This window comes from Pleurodeles waltl, chromosome 6 (assembly GCF_031143425.1).
Source record: "Pleurodeles waltl isolate 20211129_DDA chromosome 6, aPleWal1.hap1.20221129, whole genome shotgun sequence".
Lineage (NCBI taxonomy): Eukaryota > Metazoa > Chordata > Amphibia > Caudata > Salamandridae > Pleurodeles > Pleurodeles waltl.
Window position 1 is genome coordinate 684,762,321 of NC_090445.1, and position 19,029 is coordinate 684,781,349.

General features: G+C 44.7%; 1 protein-coding gene across 2 annotated transcripts in view; it reads left to right on the forward strand.

Moving 5' to 3' along the window:
* The first annotated feature begins 269 nt into the window (after nucleotides 1–269).
* CTBP2 (C-terminal binding protein 2) overlaps nucleotides 270–19,029 on the forward strand; it is a 135,292-nt gene continuing 116,532 nt past the window's right edge. For both annotated transcript variants that reach the window (XM_069239118.1, XM_069239119.1), the window contains exon 1: nucleotides 270–2,547. In XM_069239118.1, the coding sequence (XP_069095219.1) occupies nucleotides 792–2,547 (1,756 nt within the window). In that variant the 5' untranslated portion in view covers nucleotides 270–791. The remainder of the gene's footprint in view (nucleotides 2,548–19,029) is intronic.

A 19,029-nucleotide genomic window follows, 5' to 3' on the forward strand; every position in this document is an offset into this window, starting at 1 on the left:
GCACAAAGAGCGCCCGGTCCCCAGCAGGATAGTACAGCATAGGGATGCCCCAGGCCAGCCCTAATCTCCGGCTCATCAGGCTCTGGCATTAGCTGCTTCAGCCTGTCTGCTCGCATTGAATTTATCCTCCCCTGCGCAGCGCCCCTGGGATTTGCATTTCATCAGAGTGGATTACGATTGACACCAAAACCCTTCTAGAAACCTCCCGTCGCCGATGTTCAGAATCTGCTCTAAATGGGCAATAGCAAGAAACCCCGAGCGGGCGAATTTGTGGGGAGCGAGCGGGCGAGGGTGCCGAGGGAGCGCGGCTCTGCATCCGGGTTGCAGGCAGGTTGCGCAGGTGCACGCGGGGAGGCTGAAGTGATGTCACATGGAGCCACGGCTTACAGGGTTTTATTTAGCATCTAATCCCACTGCCGGCCGGGCCATGGTCCATGTGAGTGACGCCCCGCGCTGGCGAGGGATAAGCCATCTGGACCCAGGCTGCAGCCCCCGGTAGCTGGGTGCCCGGCCCGTGCCACACCGCGCTCACTCGACGCAGGCTTCCGGGCAGACGGCAGGACGGGAGGTGCTGTTCGGAGCCTCGATTACAGGTGTTGTTATTTGGAGCCTTCTAAAGTTTCCCGGGATGAATAATTCAGCTGCTGGTTTGTAACCCAAGATCTCCGCAAGCCTGTCCCTGGGGGGGTCAGGTACAACTGCGCCTCTTTAATATACACATGTGTGTAATAGAAGACTTCTGAGGGAAGGCGTGTCCTCCACTTACCGAGGCTGAAGTCATTCTTTTTCCAATGCCAGTTCTAAGCAACCCTACAAATATCAGCCGCTCACAGAGCTGGGATGCTGCAGCCTGGAACGACGGCAACTGGGAGGGAGATTGCGTTGGGGACTACCAACGAACACCAGGGAGGAGGAATTCGGTGACCTACAGTGGGCAGGAAAGCTGGTACGAGCACCCCGGACACAGGCCACGTGACCGGATTTCACAGGGAGGCGCGGAGCTCAAGGCAGACCAGTACCCATACCACGAATCAATTGCCAGCCAGGGTCACCCAGGTCACCAGGGACGTCAGGAGCGCCGGATTGTGAGGAACAGTTCCTTGTCAGACTTAGCATCCCATTACGAGAGGCAGGCAGCAATGTCCACACGCGGCTCCATCCCACCTCACGACTACTATCATGATCCTGCCATGGCCATACGTTCTACAGAGGACCCACGCTACTTCAGGGATCACATGGCGACCAGACCGGGACATGGCTACGTTGGACCTGTTGGAAGGGCTGCTTGGGAACAGGCACCAGGAAGACCTACAGCCCCTATTTATAGAGATTCGATGGGTAAGATGATCTCAGAGGGCCAGAGAATACCAGGTCATGACCCAGCGATGGGCAGGTATGACATGCAGAACCCACGCTATGCTTCGGAGGCGACAGTTTACAACAGCCGCCAAAACTACAGCAATGGCATTGACCCAGTAACTGGACGCCAAGTGGCACCCACATGCTTGGTGGTAGACCCAGCCTCAACTGCCATGATGGATGACTCTTTAAGGAATGCCTCCATCCCAGTGAGTCGCAGCTACGGTCCGGGAACAGAGACCATGAATTCCAAACAAATGTACAATGGGTATGATAGCACCCTGGCTGCTCACAGCACCATGGATCCCTCACAGGTCTCAATTGGCCCATCAGGGGTTGACTTGAAGAGGACCTTGGATCTCGAGTACCTCTCTACACTACGCTCTGAGGGTCTGTCAGAGGGTACCATTGGTGCACTGCTGCAGCAGGGTTTTGACTCACCCAGTATGCTGGCCGTCATGGAGGACCATGACATCAAGGCCGTCTCTGCTAACCTGGGGCAGGCCCGTGTGCTCTCCCGCATTGCCCAGAACTATAGAGCTGAGCTTCAACTCCAGCGTCAAAACAGGAAGGTCCACGCCCTACGAGGTCGTGCTCGCTCCAACAGCTTCAGTCACAGGGGAGAGCTGCTGCGAGGAGAATATGGCCTCCAGTCCTTTGGAGGGCAGGTGGTGGATGGAACAGGGATGCAGCAGAGCACTCTTGCTATAAGGGGGCCTGAACTGAGCCGCCGGCCATCTAGTGCTCCTTCACAGCACCTTCTAGAGACAACGGCCTACTCTGGGCTGGGCCACCAAAGCAGCACCTTCCAGAACAACCCCAGCTACAGCACATCAGTTCCGTTCTCCATGCAGACTCGTTCCGCATACAGCACTCAAGGTGGGATTCCCATGACTGGTGTACAAAATCAACTAAGCACCAACCCGAAGACAGCCTATCCGACCAGTTACACAGTGCCCATGGAATTGATGAAAAGAGAGCGCAGCACCCCCATCTCTCCCATGCATAGTCCTCATGGCAGCCCTCAGCTACTACGCAGGCAGATGGGCCCGGCGGAGCCCACTCTGTCCCTGGTGCCCACAGGCCCTGGCCTTCACCCATTGAACTCTCCATACCAGAAAGTGTCACGGCGCACTGGTCCTCCTATCATCTTCTCCACCATGGTGTCTCCTGAGCCCAACAATTTTGGTAATGTAGTTTTTATTGTGCTTCTGGTGATGGGTAGGGCACAGGGCAGTGGGTGAGTAATCAACAGAAATATAAGTGTAGAGAATAACCAAGAACTCTAAAGTTTAAGTACATACCATAAAAGTGCACTAAGTTGGGTGATGAAACTGAATAAGAAGTGTAGGACCCAAAAGAGAAAGATGATCGGGCAGAATATTGATAGTACTGTAGTTAGGTAGGAGCCCCTGGGTCTGTGGGTCCATCCCGTCCTGTGCTATGAGATTCAGTGGACCATTTCTGCTTCCCATCACTGAGGGAGATTGCCTCTGGTGGCCACAGTGTCCAAACTCCACCTGTGGCACTGGGACCTTAGCTGCTCTGCCGCATTAATCACTGCACTTTGTAGGTTTTGCTTAAAGCCTTCTGAGCAGCTTCCATCCTTCCCTCCTGCCGTTGGTAGTCCACGCATTACCAGCTCTGGTGACAGAAGAGTTTCCTAGTATGGAGACTGAGGGCCTGATTCCAACTTTGGAGGAGGTGTTAATCCGTCCCAAATGTGACGGATATACCACCAGCCGTATTACGAATTCCATAGGATATAATGGACTCGTAATACGGCTGGTGGTATATCCGTCACTTTACCGTCACTTTTGGGGCGGATTAACACCTCCTCCAAAGTTGGAATCAGGCCCTGAATGTGTTTCTCCTACTTTCAAACTATCTCTACTTCTATTTATATTTACTACCATAAACACAGCATTTTCTAACTTCAGAACTTCTAACTTCATACCATAAATGAACGAATCCGCTTCATAGATCCATTTACTGTCGCCAGGCCTTGCGCTAGCCATCTTTACATCCTGCTGCCATTGAAGACATGCCTGGCATTGGGCCACTGTAAGATCCACCTGTCTTAGAGTGAAACTAACAACAGAAAGAAAGCAGAGTGCTTCGAATCTGAAGGAAGACTGCAGTGCTCAGTTTGTGAAACAAAAAGTCCTGGGACCCATCCTTTTATATTCTTCCACCTCACGCCTCTTTCCTCTACCACCCTACACCACCTGTGTCTGACTTTTCTAGGTTCTTTTCATTCCCCTTTTTATGGGACACATTGTCAGTTCGACTCCTACTTCAATGTACAGTACACACATAAGTGTATCATTTTCAAAGAAGGAAGTGGACATGAATTCCGTCTCTCCATACGGAAGTCAGAATACCGCCCCTGCTGTTTCTGCCCTCACCCACCCCTTCCACCCTGTTCTTTCCACTACCTCTCTACTGTCCTCTGGCCCATCATCACCTCCAAGAACATCTCAGATGTTCATAGCCCGCCCCTTCAAACTCTTCTCGTCATCTGAGACCTACGGGATATGCTTACCTCAGCGTTGCTTGGTGACTTGCCATCTATCTATCTATCTATCTATCTATCTATCTATCTATCTATCTATCTATCTATCTATCTATCTATCTATCGAGCTATCTATCGAGCTATCTATCTGTCTCCATCTTTCTGTCTGTCTACCGTCTGTCTATCTCTATCTTTCTGTGTGTTTGTCTGTCTGTAGTGGCTCTTTTTTTTTTTTAGCTCTGGCTACAGCAGAGCACTAGGACACAGATGGTTTAACTCACAGAACGGGTTTCAGGATATCAGAAGAGCAAATTTGTATCCTTCATCAGCCAGTGCCACGTTGCTCCTGAATTGATGGGCGGGGTGCAGCGTGCGGTGGGTAGCATTTGTCTTAGGCAGTTGTCCATTTGCTCCCACCTAACTCTCCCTCAGTGCCCCTAATCAGCAGCCTGATTCTAAATCAAAGCAGAAATATGTACTTGTAATTTTCCAACTTTAGAGAGCGGCAGATTTATGACTTTTTGGAATTTACAGTTATCTTTCCAAGAAATGCATAGATCCTGATGACAGTCGTATGTTTCAAAGCACTCCTAAAAACATTTGTGAATTCCATTTTTACATATACAAATATCCACTCATACGTTTTGTCAAGTTAAAATACAGAGTAATCAGATTGTGTTTCCTAACGTTTTCTTTTTTTCTTCATGGTAATATACTCTTTCCACTGTTGATACCCCTTCCTCTATACCGCTTCCATTTTGGGAGGTGTTCCCTTCCCACCCTGGAAAAAATGTCATCCTCTGATCCTTTCGATGTGCGACGAGCTTAGAGGTAAATGTGTGAATACTCACACAATTTTAAGTTTGCAGTTATTCATTCACTCACTGGCCAGTCCTGCCCTGTATTACCCACTTACCGCCTATGGGAGTAGTTGTAGTTACAAAAACACTTTGAGGTCCTTTTTTGAGTGCAAACCCATGTTTTCAGAACAGCAAGAGTGTTTTTGTACTCACAAAAAGTCTGTTTGCATGCGTAAGTCAAACTTGGACCCTGTGTGTTAGCTTGTTTACATGCATTAATCAAACTTGGACCGTTTCTTGGCTTGCTTAAATGTATCAATCGACCTTGAACCCTGTTTCTTAGCTGTTTTACATTTATACATCAAACATAGACCCTGTTACGTGGCTTGTTTACATGTACAATTCAAACTGGGGCCCTGTTTCTTCACTTGTTTACATGTACAAGTCAAACTTGGACCCTGTTTCTTGGCTTGTTTACATTTACAGGTGTAACCTAGACTACGTTCATCCTGTTTCATAGCTGGTTTACATGTATACATCAAACTTGGGCCCTGTTAATTAGCTTGTTCGTATGTGTAAGCCAAACTTGGGCCTTGTTACTTAGCTTGTTTACATGTGTAAATCAAACCTTGACCAGCTTGTTTGTACATGTAAGTCAAACTTGGGCCCGGTTAATTAGAGTGTTTACATGTGTAAGTGAAACTTGAGCCCTGTTTTTTAGCTTGTTTACGTGTGTGAGTCGAATTGGACCCTGTTTCTTAGCTTGTTTACATGTGTAAGTCAAACGTGGACCCAGTTTCTTAGCTTGTTTACGTGTAAGTCAAACCTTGACCATGTGTGTTAGCTTTTTTACATGTGTCAATCAAACCTGGACCCTGTCTGTTAGCTTGTTTACATGTTTAAGTGAAACTTGGACCCTGTTTCTGAGCTTGTTTACATGTGTAAGTCAAACTTCGACCCTGGGTGTTAGCTTGTTTACATGTCAGTCAAACCTGGACCCTGTTTGTTAGCTTATTTACATGTATAAATCAAGCCTGGGCCCTGTTTGGTAGCTTGTTTACATGTGTAAATCAAACGTGGAGCCTGTTTTATAGCTTTTTTACATGTGTAAGTGAAATTTGGACCCCCTTTTTAGCTTGTTTACATGAACAAGTTAAACCTGGGCCCTGTTTCTTAGCTTCACGTTTCTAGACTCAGTGATGGGGGCGGGGCAGCATCATCGGTTCTAGTCAAATATTGGACATACTTTTTTCAGAGATATTTTACAGACTCTACAGTCGATTTAACTGGCTCACTTTCTTTATTAATGCAAGAGCTAACTTTTTTATTCTGAAAGTTAAATGATTTTTACGCAGTTTTTGTATTGTTCTGTTGTGACAGCCCAAGTGTACAAGGAAAAAGGAGGCACTGCACAGCCCAGGTTACAAGTAGGGGTCTTTATTAAGTGGAGTCATAGTCACCGGAGCCCCCGCGGTCAGGAGCTGTTCAGAGCGCACGCAGGCTGTGCCTCAACCTGACGCTGCAGCACTCCGAGCGCGCGCCGAACACTCAACCATTCTACAAATGCTCGAGCTACGCAGGCTTACACCCGGAGAGATGCATGAAATGCAAACACCACACACCACCTCCCTCACATAACGGCAAACGGAAACAAGTACTGCGGAAGATCACATCTAGTAAAACATGTCATATATACAGAAAATACTTGCCAAACCTCCCTCTGCTATCGGAAAGACTCCAGCTTTCTTCGTTCACAACAGCAGGGGCAGGTACAGGAGGCAAGCACCAAGCGCAGCTAGCACTCCACACAAAAACAACAGGAACCAGTGGCTAACAAATCAAAATTCCTGCTGCTTCGCGCGCATTCAGAAAGAGAACTCGAGTCCAAGACACATCCCACCCACACAGGGCCAACCTGCATAAACAATTCACACATGTTCAAAAGGAAAACTAGTTAAATTGTTTAGAATTCAGCACACAGTGTGGACAAGCAACGCTCAGACGCACTGGTTCCTCTCAGGTGGCGCACAGCAAAGTGCCCTGTGGAATACACATGTTCCATGCACACTGACTGCCTCCTACCAAGCATAGCTACAGTGTGCGCACCCTCCATGGGCAATCTACTCAGTGGAGTTTACACCCTCACATAAAGTACCACAGCAATGAACACCACATTCAGCGGATTACACACCTTCTAAGAACCTTCAGCACACATAACACAGCAACGGGCATCCAGCACAGTGGAGTGCACATGCTCTATGCAGACCACATTAAGTTTGAGTACATCAAAATAACAACAGGATACATTTACGTCCACCACTTGTCAAAATAAATGTAGCATGTAACCCAATTGCTGCAAATTTGCCCACCAATATTTACACATAAAACTCAGCAATTATGTTGCCATATTAACGCACAAAATACAGTACTAGGAGTACAAGTGTTGTTTCACCACACACATCCAAGGTACCATTAAAACATTGAAAGCTAAAATTAAAACATTCAAAGCTAACATAAAACAGTCTTTCAGCAATATTGTGAGGTGCCTCTGCCCAGCACATCATATAACTATATAAAACTAAAGAAGTCATATTTCAGCCTGGAAGTAATGCAAAGGCTAGCTCATTAGGTGGATCATAAGTGTACGACCTCTTGTATACTTTTAAGTTTACTTCTTCTGTGTGCTTCCAGCTATTTCATTTGCTAGTTTCAGTGTCATTTAAAAATCCTTGCTTGTTAGTTGTCAGTCATGCCTCTCTGGCTCTCCTTCTTCTGTTTGGGAGCAGGGAACAACTACTGTATAAATACGCTTTGTCCTGTTTATCTAGCCTGTAAGGGACTTTTTTCCCTTTGTTTCCTGCTCCTGTCCAGGGAAACTACCCTTTTCATTTGCAGAGCATTCTTTCTCAGAGCTTAGCTGTAAACAAGGTTGTAAATCAAGCTGTTATCTTGGTTACATTTGGTCTTTGTGGGCTCTCTGCACCCTCTCTGAGTTGCCTGGCTCCTCCCCCTCCTTGGCTTGGATTTTGCTTATAGCCTAGGCACCCGGCTCTACTTTTGCCCAGCAATCCTTACAAACAGTGCCCACTTCTGCCCCATACTGGGATCCCACTCGCAGTTCCATCATTGCACCTCAGTTCACACACTCCAAGCCCACAGTTGTGCCAGTGCTATGAACCGCTCACACAATGTATGCCCTAGCCCCACAGTTCTTGCAGTCAGTACACTCTGCTGCTCCAGTACTGGGACCTCGGGCGCAGCTCCATCAGTGCACCATAGTTCACTTACTCCAAGCCCACAGCTGTGACAGTGCCAGGAACCCCACACACGCTGTCTGCCAGAGCACTTCAGTTCTTGCAGTCAGTACACTCTGCTGCTCCAGTACTGGGAACTCTGGCACAGCTCCATCACAGCACTGCAGTTCACACACTGCAAGCCCTCAGCCGTGCCAGTGCCACGAACCCTACACACGCTGTCTGCCAGAGCAACTCAATTCTTGCAATCAGTACACTCTGCTGTTCCAGTACTGGGACCTCAGGTGCAACTCCATCAGTGCACCACAGTTAACCCACTCCAAGCCCTCAGCCGTGTCAGTGCCAGGAATCCCACACACGCTGGCTGCCAGAGCACATCAGTTCTTGCAGTCAGTACACTCTTCTGCTCCAGTACTGGGACCTCGGGTGCAGCTCCATCTGTGCACCGCAGTTCACACACTCCAAGCCCTCAGCCGTGCCAGTGTCAGGAACCCCACACATGCTCTCTGCCAGAGCACCTCAGTTCTTGCAGTCAGTAGACTCTGCAGCTTCAGTACTGGGAGCTCGAATGCAGCTCCATAAGTGCACCGCAGTTCACACACTTCAAGCTGTCAGCTGTGCTAGTGCCAGGAACCCCACACACGCTGTCTGCCAGAGCTCCCCAGTTCTTGTAGTCAGTTACTTTTCCAGTATTGCAGCCCACATACAACTCTGTCAATAGATCTCAACCCTAACGTGCAGTGCCCCATTATTCCAATAGCAGGAATTACATGGCTCTCCGTTTCTCATTCCTCAGCTGCTGCCTTTCTGTTATTCCAGCACTGGGTCGGGACACAGCTCTGTCTATACCCCCAATCCTGATCTGAAGCGTCCCAATATTGATGCATTGGGGTTCACATACAACTCTGCTAATGCACCTCCTGCTGTTCTGCAGTGCCCCTGCTGTTCCACACTCTGACTTCTGTTTGAGGATGTGGGGGAGCCAATTAAATCTATTCTTAGCTACCATTGTTATGTAGGAGGGTCTGTTTCACCTATCTCACTCCATTCTTTCCTTTACTCATTGTTTACTTTCTCCCCCACTTTTCTCTTTCCAGCTCTTGAAATCCACACGTTAACAATTTTGCTTTCTTTCAACTGTTTATTTCTATTCCTCTCCCTTTTTTATGTCCCTCTTGCTACCTCCTCTTTCAAACTCACAAAACTTTGTTATTTCTTTCCTAGTTTCGTTCCTCTCTTTTGTCTTCATCAGGCATTCATTCTTTCACTATTTAACTTTTTTTAGATCTTTTTTCCTTCCTTTCTCTGGAGTTTTTCTTATCTTTAGCTGTCAATTCATGTTTGACTATAAATCACTCTTTTTCCCATCTGTATGTGGAAGCCACAAGTTTCTTGTCAGGACCCGAAGTGTCAAAGTGGTCTTCCCATGCTGTGTCAGTACATAAATGCCCTGATTCTTTCGCTGCTTGTTTCTCTCATCATCTCTCTTTTTTCTCTAAAGTTCATTTTTCTCTTTCTTTTCACACTTTTTATTCTTGTTTCCTCTTTATCTTTCGTTCGCTAGCTTCCTTCCCTTTTTTCTATTGTCTCAATGTTTGCTCTATTTCTTCTCTTAGTTGTGATTTCATTTTCTAGTTCTTTCTTTCTTTTCTTTCTTTTATTTTTTTGCGACCCCTTCTCTTTCTTCCTTTCCTCTGTTGTATTCCTTTCGCTTCTCTTTTTCTGCCCCATCCGCTTCCTCTCCTGAGGCCTAGCTATCAATGGAGCAACAGGTGTAGTGGCACCGGGGCCCAGAGACCTATGGACCTCGCTGAACTCTAATTACAACTCCCTCTTTGCTTTCACCCTCCAATCCATCCCAAATTATATTTTTGTTAGGGTGTTTTGAGCATTACACTCTAATGCCAACATTTTATTTCTGATAAAGATTTATATGAAAATTGTATATGTTTTAGGATAGAGGAAGAAGGTAAATGGACATGCTTTAGTTAAATGCTGGGCCACTGGAATTATATGGCAGGAAAAGCTGAAATTATGAGGCAGGGTTGACCAATTTATGTGGCAAGAAAAGTCCAGTTATGAATTTACAATGCCAATCGCTCTAACTCAAGAAAATGCGAGACCTATTGCATTGCAAATGCTTGTTTTTTTCTTGCAATTCTTTTTCATTTATTAACATTGGAATTCATATGCAGAGAGAGGCCATCATCCCCAAACTATAGTACATTTCACCATGTCTTGAATGCTGTCATGAACTCCACGGGCTTAACCTGCTCTTGAACAGACCACTAGGTGCCAGAAAAAGTTATCTATTACTATGTTGATCAGATTAAAACTTAATATCCTAGGATGCCACAATAACATTACCTTTTCCGGATCCTGGAAACACATCAGCCTAGATTTACTAAGGCTCTGCAGTGGCGTTAGCACGATGCATAGCAGTAGCTATAATTTACTCTGCAGTGCAAAAGAGAAAGGGGCACTTTTCTCTGTTTGAAAAACACTTTGCACTGCTTTGAATCAAGGAGGCATAACTGAGGTCGGATTAGTGCAAACATCTATATGTTTTTGCACAAATCCTGATCTCATGCAACAGACTGAACATTGCCTCAAAATCTAATGCCAACTGGAAAAAGGATCAAACAAAGTGGAGTAGGTTAATTGCTCCAAACATCCAACACACTTCATGTGTGTGTTGCCGCACACAGCACTCAACCAATGTGCCTAAGCCTTTGAATTTACTAGGCATAGAAATGTGTATTGGAATGGGGCGCTTCCAGTATAAATCTTGCGAGAGATAGCTCCCACTCGCTTCTTCACTAGGGTATGAGATGGGGAGCCACGCAAGGCAGCCTGTTTGTGCACTGGCACCAGGGAGGACTGCAGCAGCAGGCCAGTCATCGGAGACATGGCACTGTGCTGTGTTTTCCCTTTCACACAACACATGCAGTAAATGTTGATGCTGCACTCGTTGCATGAAATGTTAGTACAATTGAGTCTTCTTGTCCATCACACTGTTCGCCAGAAATACTGCAGAACAACATATTAGCATATCATAAATTTCACTCTACCCTTCCCATGTGCATATGGTGCAGTCGATGCCACACCAGTCAGGGGCAGAGATGCACATGCACAGTTTACTTGCAAAGTCCAATACGAATACACTGCCACGCGCTCTGTGGATCATTACAGTACTCTGGGCACTCAGGTCAGACTAACAGATTATTCAGCCCCTGTTCAAACAGACATCATTGACCTAGGATGTTTATCAATGTCAAAATTAGGAGCAGAAAAAGCATTTTTTCCTAAGATAAACGATACAGAATCCATGTGGTATTGCCTCAGTCATCTCTCCAGGAAACTCCGTGCACTGCCACTTTCAAACTTCATGCATGCGCCATTTTACATAGGACATGCCCGCACAGTATTTCGTACTTTGTTTGGCTGAATTGTCGAACAGTCAGGTTGTGCAAAGAGCATGTAAAAAGCACAGGTCTTCCCGTCATAAAACAGGAATCCCAGTGACTGCTTCAGGGTTACACCGAAGGTTTGTTGCACCACTTTCGAGTCCCAATTTACTCACAATGACGTAGCACAGCTCTCCAGAAATGAGAGCAAACTGTGCGGTGTCTTATTTACAAAGAGTTGCACTGTGAAGATGTCATTGGCTGCCCTCAAGCAAAAGAGCCATTTAGTGGAACACTATGCCTTGTGCCATTGCACAAAGGCTGGCCAATGGTGCCGTTTATTACATTTGGACTAGAGGTACACCTTCCGGTACAGATTTCATTGGGACGACAACTGCCCAAGGGTAAACTACTTAAAATGTTAATTTCGTAAAAATCACATACTGCACCTGGGATTATCTTGCAGTGTTCTGCTAGCCCATTGCCTGCCCTTGCTTTTGCACAAGGATTCACATAAAGCCAGGTAACAATATATTATAGTTCTGGTCTTTTTCTTAGAGTCTTGGGGTGGTTGCATTGTTTGCACACATTATCAAAAGTTAGTGGTTTGCGAAAGAAAGCAAGCTTTGCACTGCACTCGCATCAGTCTTAAGCAGAAAATAACATTTGCACACTAAAGTTGTTCAGCGTTGCCTTTTGCATATCTGAGCATTACTTATTGTTGTGTGAGTGCCCTTACAAAGCCTTATTTGGAACAAACCTTGATGGTGGGAGCCCCTAACAGGGAAAGGACAAATACAGGGTAAGATACCTGCTCAACCCTTACCTGATCTTCTTTCTGTCCATGTCATGCAGGTGCATGTTCCCATGCTTTCTCACTCCTCATCACACGTTACATCTTTGCCCTTTGTGGTGTTAACCTCTTTTTGTGTTGGCTTTTTTCCCCTTGTACATTTCCTTCCATAACAGTCACCATGCATGTTCCCCACAGCTCTCATGACGTGTTTCGTTGAGTTTCCTGAGTGGAATCTTCTAATGTGAAGATTTCATTGTGTCAGTGGGAAAGACTCTACAGTTTTCATGAGGAGACGTGGACAAAGTAAGATATGTGTATCTGACTAGCCAATAAATATTTATAACTCACACCATTGCCTCCTGGGTTCCTACAAGGTCTCATTGCCCTCTTACACCTCGAAACCTTTTAGCGAGGGTCTTCTCTTCTGATATGAAAATGTTCGTTCTGCTTGAAATTTCTTTCCCAGTGCACTGGACTGAAGGGACCCAGTATTTTCTACTCGGAACAGTGCTTTAAATGGGCCGGTACTCTCCGGTACTGAGTACCGGCACTTTTTTATTTTGAGAAGGAGAGTACCGGCATATCTCAAGAAAAACGCAATACTTTTAATTGGAGAGTACCGGCACTTCTCAGAAACAAGCAGGTACTCTGGTGCAGAGTACCTGCACTTCTATTTTTCCATTTAAAGCACTGACTCAGAATTAATTAAAAAATAAATAATCGTTTCTCTGGTGTAATCCTCCAAATTGATCCCTTCAGTTCAATGCAGTTAAAAGACTTTCTACGCGACAATCACTTTGAAATGAGTGCAAAATACTGGTGGGATCCTCTAAAAATAAGAGTGTCAGCATGCTTGACTTTTGCCACCTATGGACGTATTCAAGTAGAGAAGACAGCATTATGTACGTCAGTGTACCACACCTGCTTTTCTGTTTGTGGTGCTTGGAGTCTTTAAAACAAGTTGCATCTCATGGTTCAAGTGGACTTTAGATACGTATCCGAGCTACCAGGGAAAGATTTACTGATTACTGCTGAGAGCACTTTCTAGAAGGGATTGCTTTACTGTTCCATCCTTGGGGAAAGGCAGTCATTGATTCATATGACCATATGGCAAATTTGAAGTTTATGTGCTAGAGTTTCTGGTCTTTTGGTAGACATTATGAATGCTGTAGACTCTTCTCCTCCTGCAGCATCCATGGGTTACAGGGATGGTGCTGTGGCCAAGGATATTGATATACATGCTCTCCTGTGTGTGGTATATTTGGACACAGGTCAGGCCCTGCATACCCCAGGGATGCAACAAAAAATTATGCTCCCCTGCTGAATGTGGTGAGGGGCCTCGGAGACTCCCATGGACAATCGTAGGTCTTAGGCTGAAAGGGGTGTCTCTTGAATAGTGGGGGGGCTCCCCTGCACCACATGGACTACTGGGGTCTGTGATACGCTCTAGCATACCCACTCATTTCCCTGTGGTGCCATTAAAATCCTTTTGTCCAAGGTATCAGTCCACCACACCTTGAATGCTTATTTGCCACCACTGTGTTCAAAACATGAAATTGTAAAAATAAGCAGCACGCTAAAGACTATTCTTTAGACCCATACAGGTATTGTTTCACCACGAAAGTATAGTACACTGTTTGTACTTTTTAAAAATGGTAATGGTTTTGTTTGCCATTTCCAACTCTTAAAACGCAAAGCCAGTAACATTTTAAATAAAAAACAGACATTTTTTTGACTGCGTATTTGGAGCTCAAATGGCGCCCTCCACCCTGCTAATTGACTGCCATAGTGAAGGCTTTGTAGATGAGCCTCTAGTTGAGGCTCACATATTTGTCCAGGGCCGGACTGGTCTATAGGTTAATCAGGCAGTGCCCAAAGGGCTGGTCAGCCAAGTCTGTGTGTAGGCTGTTTTTTGGCTGTTTTTGGGCCTGGTGTTTGGCCTGCTGGGTTGGTTTTTACTGTTGATTTCTCCGATACTGATACAAATATTACCTGAATCAAGCTCGGATCCATGTTGACTTACATACATTGCAAAACACATGTACAGCGTGTCTTTACAAGTTCGAAACTGCCCGAATTTGCAAAAATTGGCCACATTTTTATGAATCTTATTCACTAAAAGCGACCATCATTATATTGGTTCGCAGGCGTATTTTCTGCCGTAGTCCGACCCTGTTTTAGTCTTGGTTTGCTTCTCCGAAGATATTCTCATACCTTTACTTGGTTTAGAGAATACATACGTCCTACACCTGTGCATATATCGTTTTAGCAGAAACATTTACACCAAGCATCACCAGCAGACAATACAGGTACAGTGTGGGCATTAGCAGTGCAAGCCTCACTAAATGGTGCAAGTAACCAACCACTTCTACCAGGGAGCTATTCCGTCTGTTTTTAGTTTTTAAGGAAACACAGTACTGGAATACATTCGGCCTGGCGACTATGGACGCCAATTCACCAAAACGCCAGGGGTAGCAGAAGTGACATCACACGCCCTTTGACCTTTGCTTTCACTAATACACACACGTTTAAACATAAACACCCATTCAAACTCTCTCTCGCTCATGTAAACACACTCTTCGCCGCAAGCATGCACACAACATAACTTACTTTTTCACCATTTACACATTTTTTTTAGCTAAACTGCACAGCATCGGGGTTACTGTACAGCAAGGCTAAACCCCTTTGGCAAAACCAGTAGGTCCCAAAGGCAAGAATTGTTAGCTTTGCTAATGGTTGCTTACTCAAGCTTACAAACGTGTTTTTCATATCTACAGGACATGACAGCACGTTTGGCTTTGCTACTGTTTATTTACAGCTGTGTTCCTTCTGGTAACCTTATCTGCAGAGGCCCTGATCGGGGCTGCTAATCCCCCTTGGCGTGGCGGTGGACGTTAAGCCCCCTCTGATTGAGAGGGTGTGGAGAGGGGCAGGGCCAATGGCTGCACGCCTCCTCTCCTCACACAGCAGAAGGGAAGCCCTCCCCACGGTCTAACCACCAGCGAGGAGGAAGGCGGGGGGAGGGGTAATCAGCAGGTATTTCCTACCAATAATCCTCTTAAATTACACTGAGCACATTGCAGAGTTAGAGGCACATCTGAGTACAAGAGACTGTTGTGATTGCCCCTCTGCCTTTCCTTGACTTTCCACACTGAGTCCCCTAAGAGACGCCGCCATTAAATTAGATGGATTTTCAATTAACTAATGAGTCGTAGTCATTGTTTACTTCAACACTATCAATTGGACTAGCACACCTAATTGCAGTGATTTATGAAAGGGTAGCCCAGTGATGTCAAGTCCTTAATTCAAATCGACTTATTTCTTCCTTCTCATTGACAGCACTAAGCCGAGTCAATCTTCACCAACTCCTTGCAATGTAAATGCATTTTAATTCATCAACAGCAACCGCTCCAGCAAATAGCATATGGCCAAAAAAACTCCCAGTGTAAAATCAGTAAAATTATACCTTCTAGAATCAGACTCAAGCACTGGTCCTTTTCTCTGTGGCAACACTCTACCCTTTGGTATCGCTTACTTCTAAGCCACTGTTGCGCGTCTTCCATGCAGACGCCTGTATTTTCGAAGTACAGAAGATGTACAACCACAGCAGTCTCACGCCAAGCAGAAAACGCTGTTATACCAGGAGGCCAACACAACATCAGATGGCTCAACATCACTTGATCTGAACCAGTGACTTCACTAGCGATGCACTCAGGGTCTGGAAGGACATCTCGCCACAAGCCGAGCATGGTTATTCACTTCTGCACTTTAGAAAAGAACTTAGCACCGCTGATGTAGAAGTCACTAGTTTTAGATGAGTGGATACCATGATAACTGCATGAATACAAACATTACAATTTCAAAAATAGCTATGTAAGAAAAGTGCCGTAGCAGCTTTGTTGAGTGGAGACCAAAGATACCTGCATGAACAAAAGCAGTACTATTTCATGTATCACAAAATTACTAAAATATCTCTAATCAATTACACGTATTCTCTACCTTCTCTGCTGAATTCATAGCTGCCATGCTTTCAGCGCTGCTCTCACCTCTCCCACCCCTTCTTTACTGAACACATTTTATGCCATTCTATTCATGGTCACACCCACCTTCTTGCCACATCCACCCTCTCCCGGCCTCTCATCCTGTATCCTCATTCTCTATCCACATTGTCTAACCTCCTACTTCACCCATTTACTCTCACCCCATCCACTGTCACATGACAACTCACTCTGTTTGTGAAATTAAAAGAAATATAAATTGTCTTTTCCACCTAGAATACAGTAACCTTTAATAATCTAGACCTTTTTAAATATGAAATTTTGTGTGCAAATCTCCTATTTGTCCTCCTTTTCTCATCAAAGCAGCAAAATCAGTGTTGTTTTGTGTTGGAACAGCCATGCTCTTTCTTTTGAACGTTTTTATCAATTTAGTGCTATGTTCTGTTATATTTATGTAATGTCTTACAGTGCACAGTTTACTACTTTGTAACACTGTGACAGGTAGGTTTTGATATATATATATATATATATATACACACACAACACAAAGCACCGCATTAGGTGTACAAAGACAGCACACTCAATAAAGCGCAAAACTCAACCAGTTCAGCTATATATAATTTTCTCCCATAGGTATGGGCTAGTAGAGCTGTCAGTAGTCCAGTGGATTTACATATGGCTCTGAGATTACCTTTCCAGAGTTGGAGTCAACGTTAAGGGATGTGTAAGAATTTTGTGCTCTGCACACGTTCTTGATTAAGTGGCGTTTTGTGCATTGTTTTCTGTTAGATCTTTGTTCTTGGTGCAGCATAAGGGGAAGTGCTATTGTCTCTTGCTGTCTCTGTAGCACCACCGGAATTATGTGGCAGGGAATGAGAAATGTATTTGCCAGTGTTTAATCATGTATGTGGCAAGACAAAGCAAATTAAGTATCATAATGCAGCACATTTTGTAATAGTATCTAATTATATTGCCATTTTTACTCATATTAGCACCGTCTGGACAAAGATGTAATCTCATTAGGACCAGTCTGACACACCAAATACAGCACTAAGCAACAAAGAGATGACCAATCAAGCTTTGTAAAGGACCTTGTAATGCCCATGTGTTGCTCCGTTTTTAGTAACATTTGATCCCTTTGAGGTAAAACATTTTTTTGTTAAAATCTGCAGATTGTGCAGCAGATGATGGATTATGTGGCAAATTCATAATTATGTGGGAAATGCTGCAGCAGCAAAATCACATATATGCTGTGGCCCGGCATACGTGTACTCTATTTGATATATACGAGGTGTTGTGTCTAAGGTGTTCACTTGAAAATGAGTGTCTGTTGTCCCTTTCTATTTAGTTAGATTGTGAACCACATCATGTGTCGTGTTAGTTGTTTAAAACGTGTTTTGTCTGATGCATTCTGTTGCTAGTCTGTGCGTGCTTATGGCAGCGGGTTGTCCGTGTTGTGATCTACATGATAGCAGACTGTAGGCTAATTTTGGCTGTGCTGAATGTATGCCACAATGTCTGGTGTGTTCTTCTGAGCATTGGAGTGTCCTTTGGGAGCTCTGCAGACAGTACACAAATCTTGTTGCTTAGCTGAGATGGATATGGTTAAGTTAACATCAGTCCCGAAAACAGTGTAGTATCGAACCAGCACTCTCCGTCGCATTTGGCACTGTGGAGGTCTCGTGAAAGCGTGGTTTGCATGCATCTGCGATTCACTTTGTGTTTGTTGCCTTGCAGAGGGATTTGTTGCAGCCAGTGCATTATTATTTCTTCCTGTCTTGTTGCATGCGTTTATGTTTTACGTTTAGTTACAAGTATCTGCATTACTCAAATGCGATACAGAGCGAAGTGTTCTGTGTTCTTATGCCAAAGAAGGGCAACCACAGCAGACCCATTTACACAGATGTGGACATAAGAGCCCATGCAACCTTTTAATGTGGGTGAGCTGCCTACTGCTGTAACAATCGGAACAGGAATCAGCATTGGTAGCATGAGCAGGTTCGATGCAACACTTTCAAGGTCAGAGCATCGGGTGTCTTGCCTTTCTGTACTTTGGCCCCTTTTCTTAGATGGCATTTAGTTCTCTTCCCTTATTACATCAGCAAATTCACCGAGCTAAAAATATGTAAATGAAAACATAATACCTAGCCATCCTTGGAAAATAGTGTCTATGTTTTGAGGCGTGGGGCTTAATAAGCTAGAAGTCTAAAACTAAATCAGGTATTTATATACCGTTACTATGCTACTTTGTTTTAGCGTGAGAAGGTACGAGCTATAAGGGAAGAAGGTAAACGGGAAAAGTAAAGTAGAAGTGAAAATGACATAATCTGGTATTGTGTGATAAAAACCCACACTAAAATATCTTTTTTTGGTAGAAAGTTCACATCTCCCAAGATGAATGCCGAAGAGTACATTATTCCTGATGGGGTGAATGTAGGTGAGAGAAGAGCCTTAATTTCTGGCTGGGATTACCTGTCTGAAATAAATCAGCCAGCAGTTCTGAGATACCTTCTATATTGATTTAAATTCTGATTGAGAATGGATTATTCTTGGTGTCAAAGAACTATAACAATTTAGCCACTGAAATCACACCCTCTGTGCTTACCCACGATGGTTTGATTGTATTAGAAATTAACTAGTTAACCAATCAAGTGTCTTTCGTTTATATATGAGAATGTTAACATTTTCAAGAAAGTTAGGTTTATGATTAGAGTTGCTATTTGTCAAGTTTGTGACACAAAAAGTAGAAAAAGTAAAATTCCATCTTGGCTCAATTTTACTTGAAGATGGGGTAAAACCTTATTTCATAAAGAAATGTGATGGCCTCAGAGGGCTCGGAGAGTGGTATCAGTAGGCAACCTAGATAGAGTCTGATGTAGTCATGGGGATTTTGACTCTAG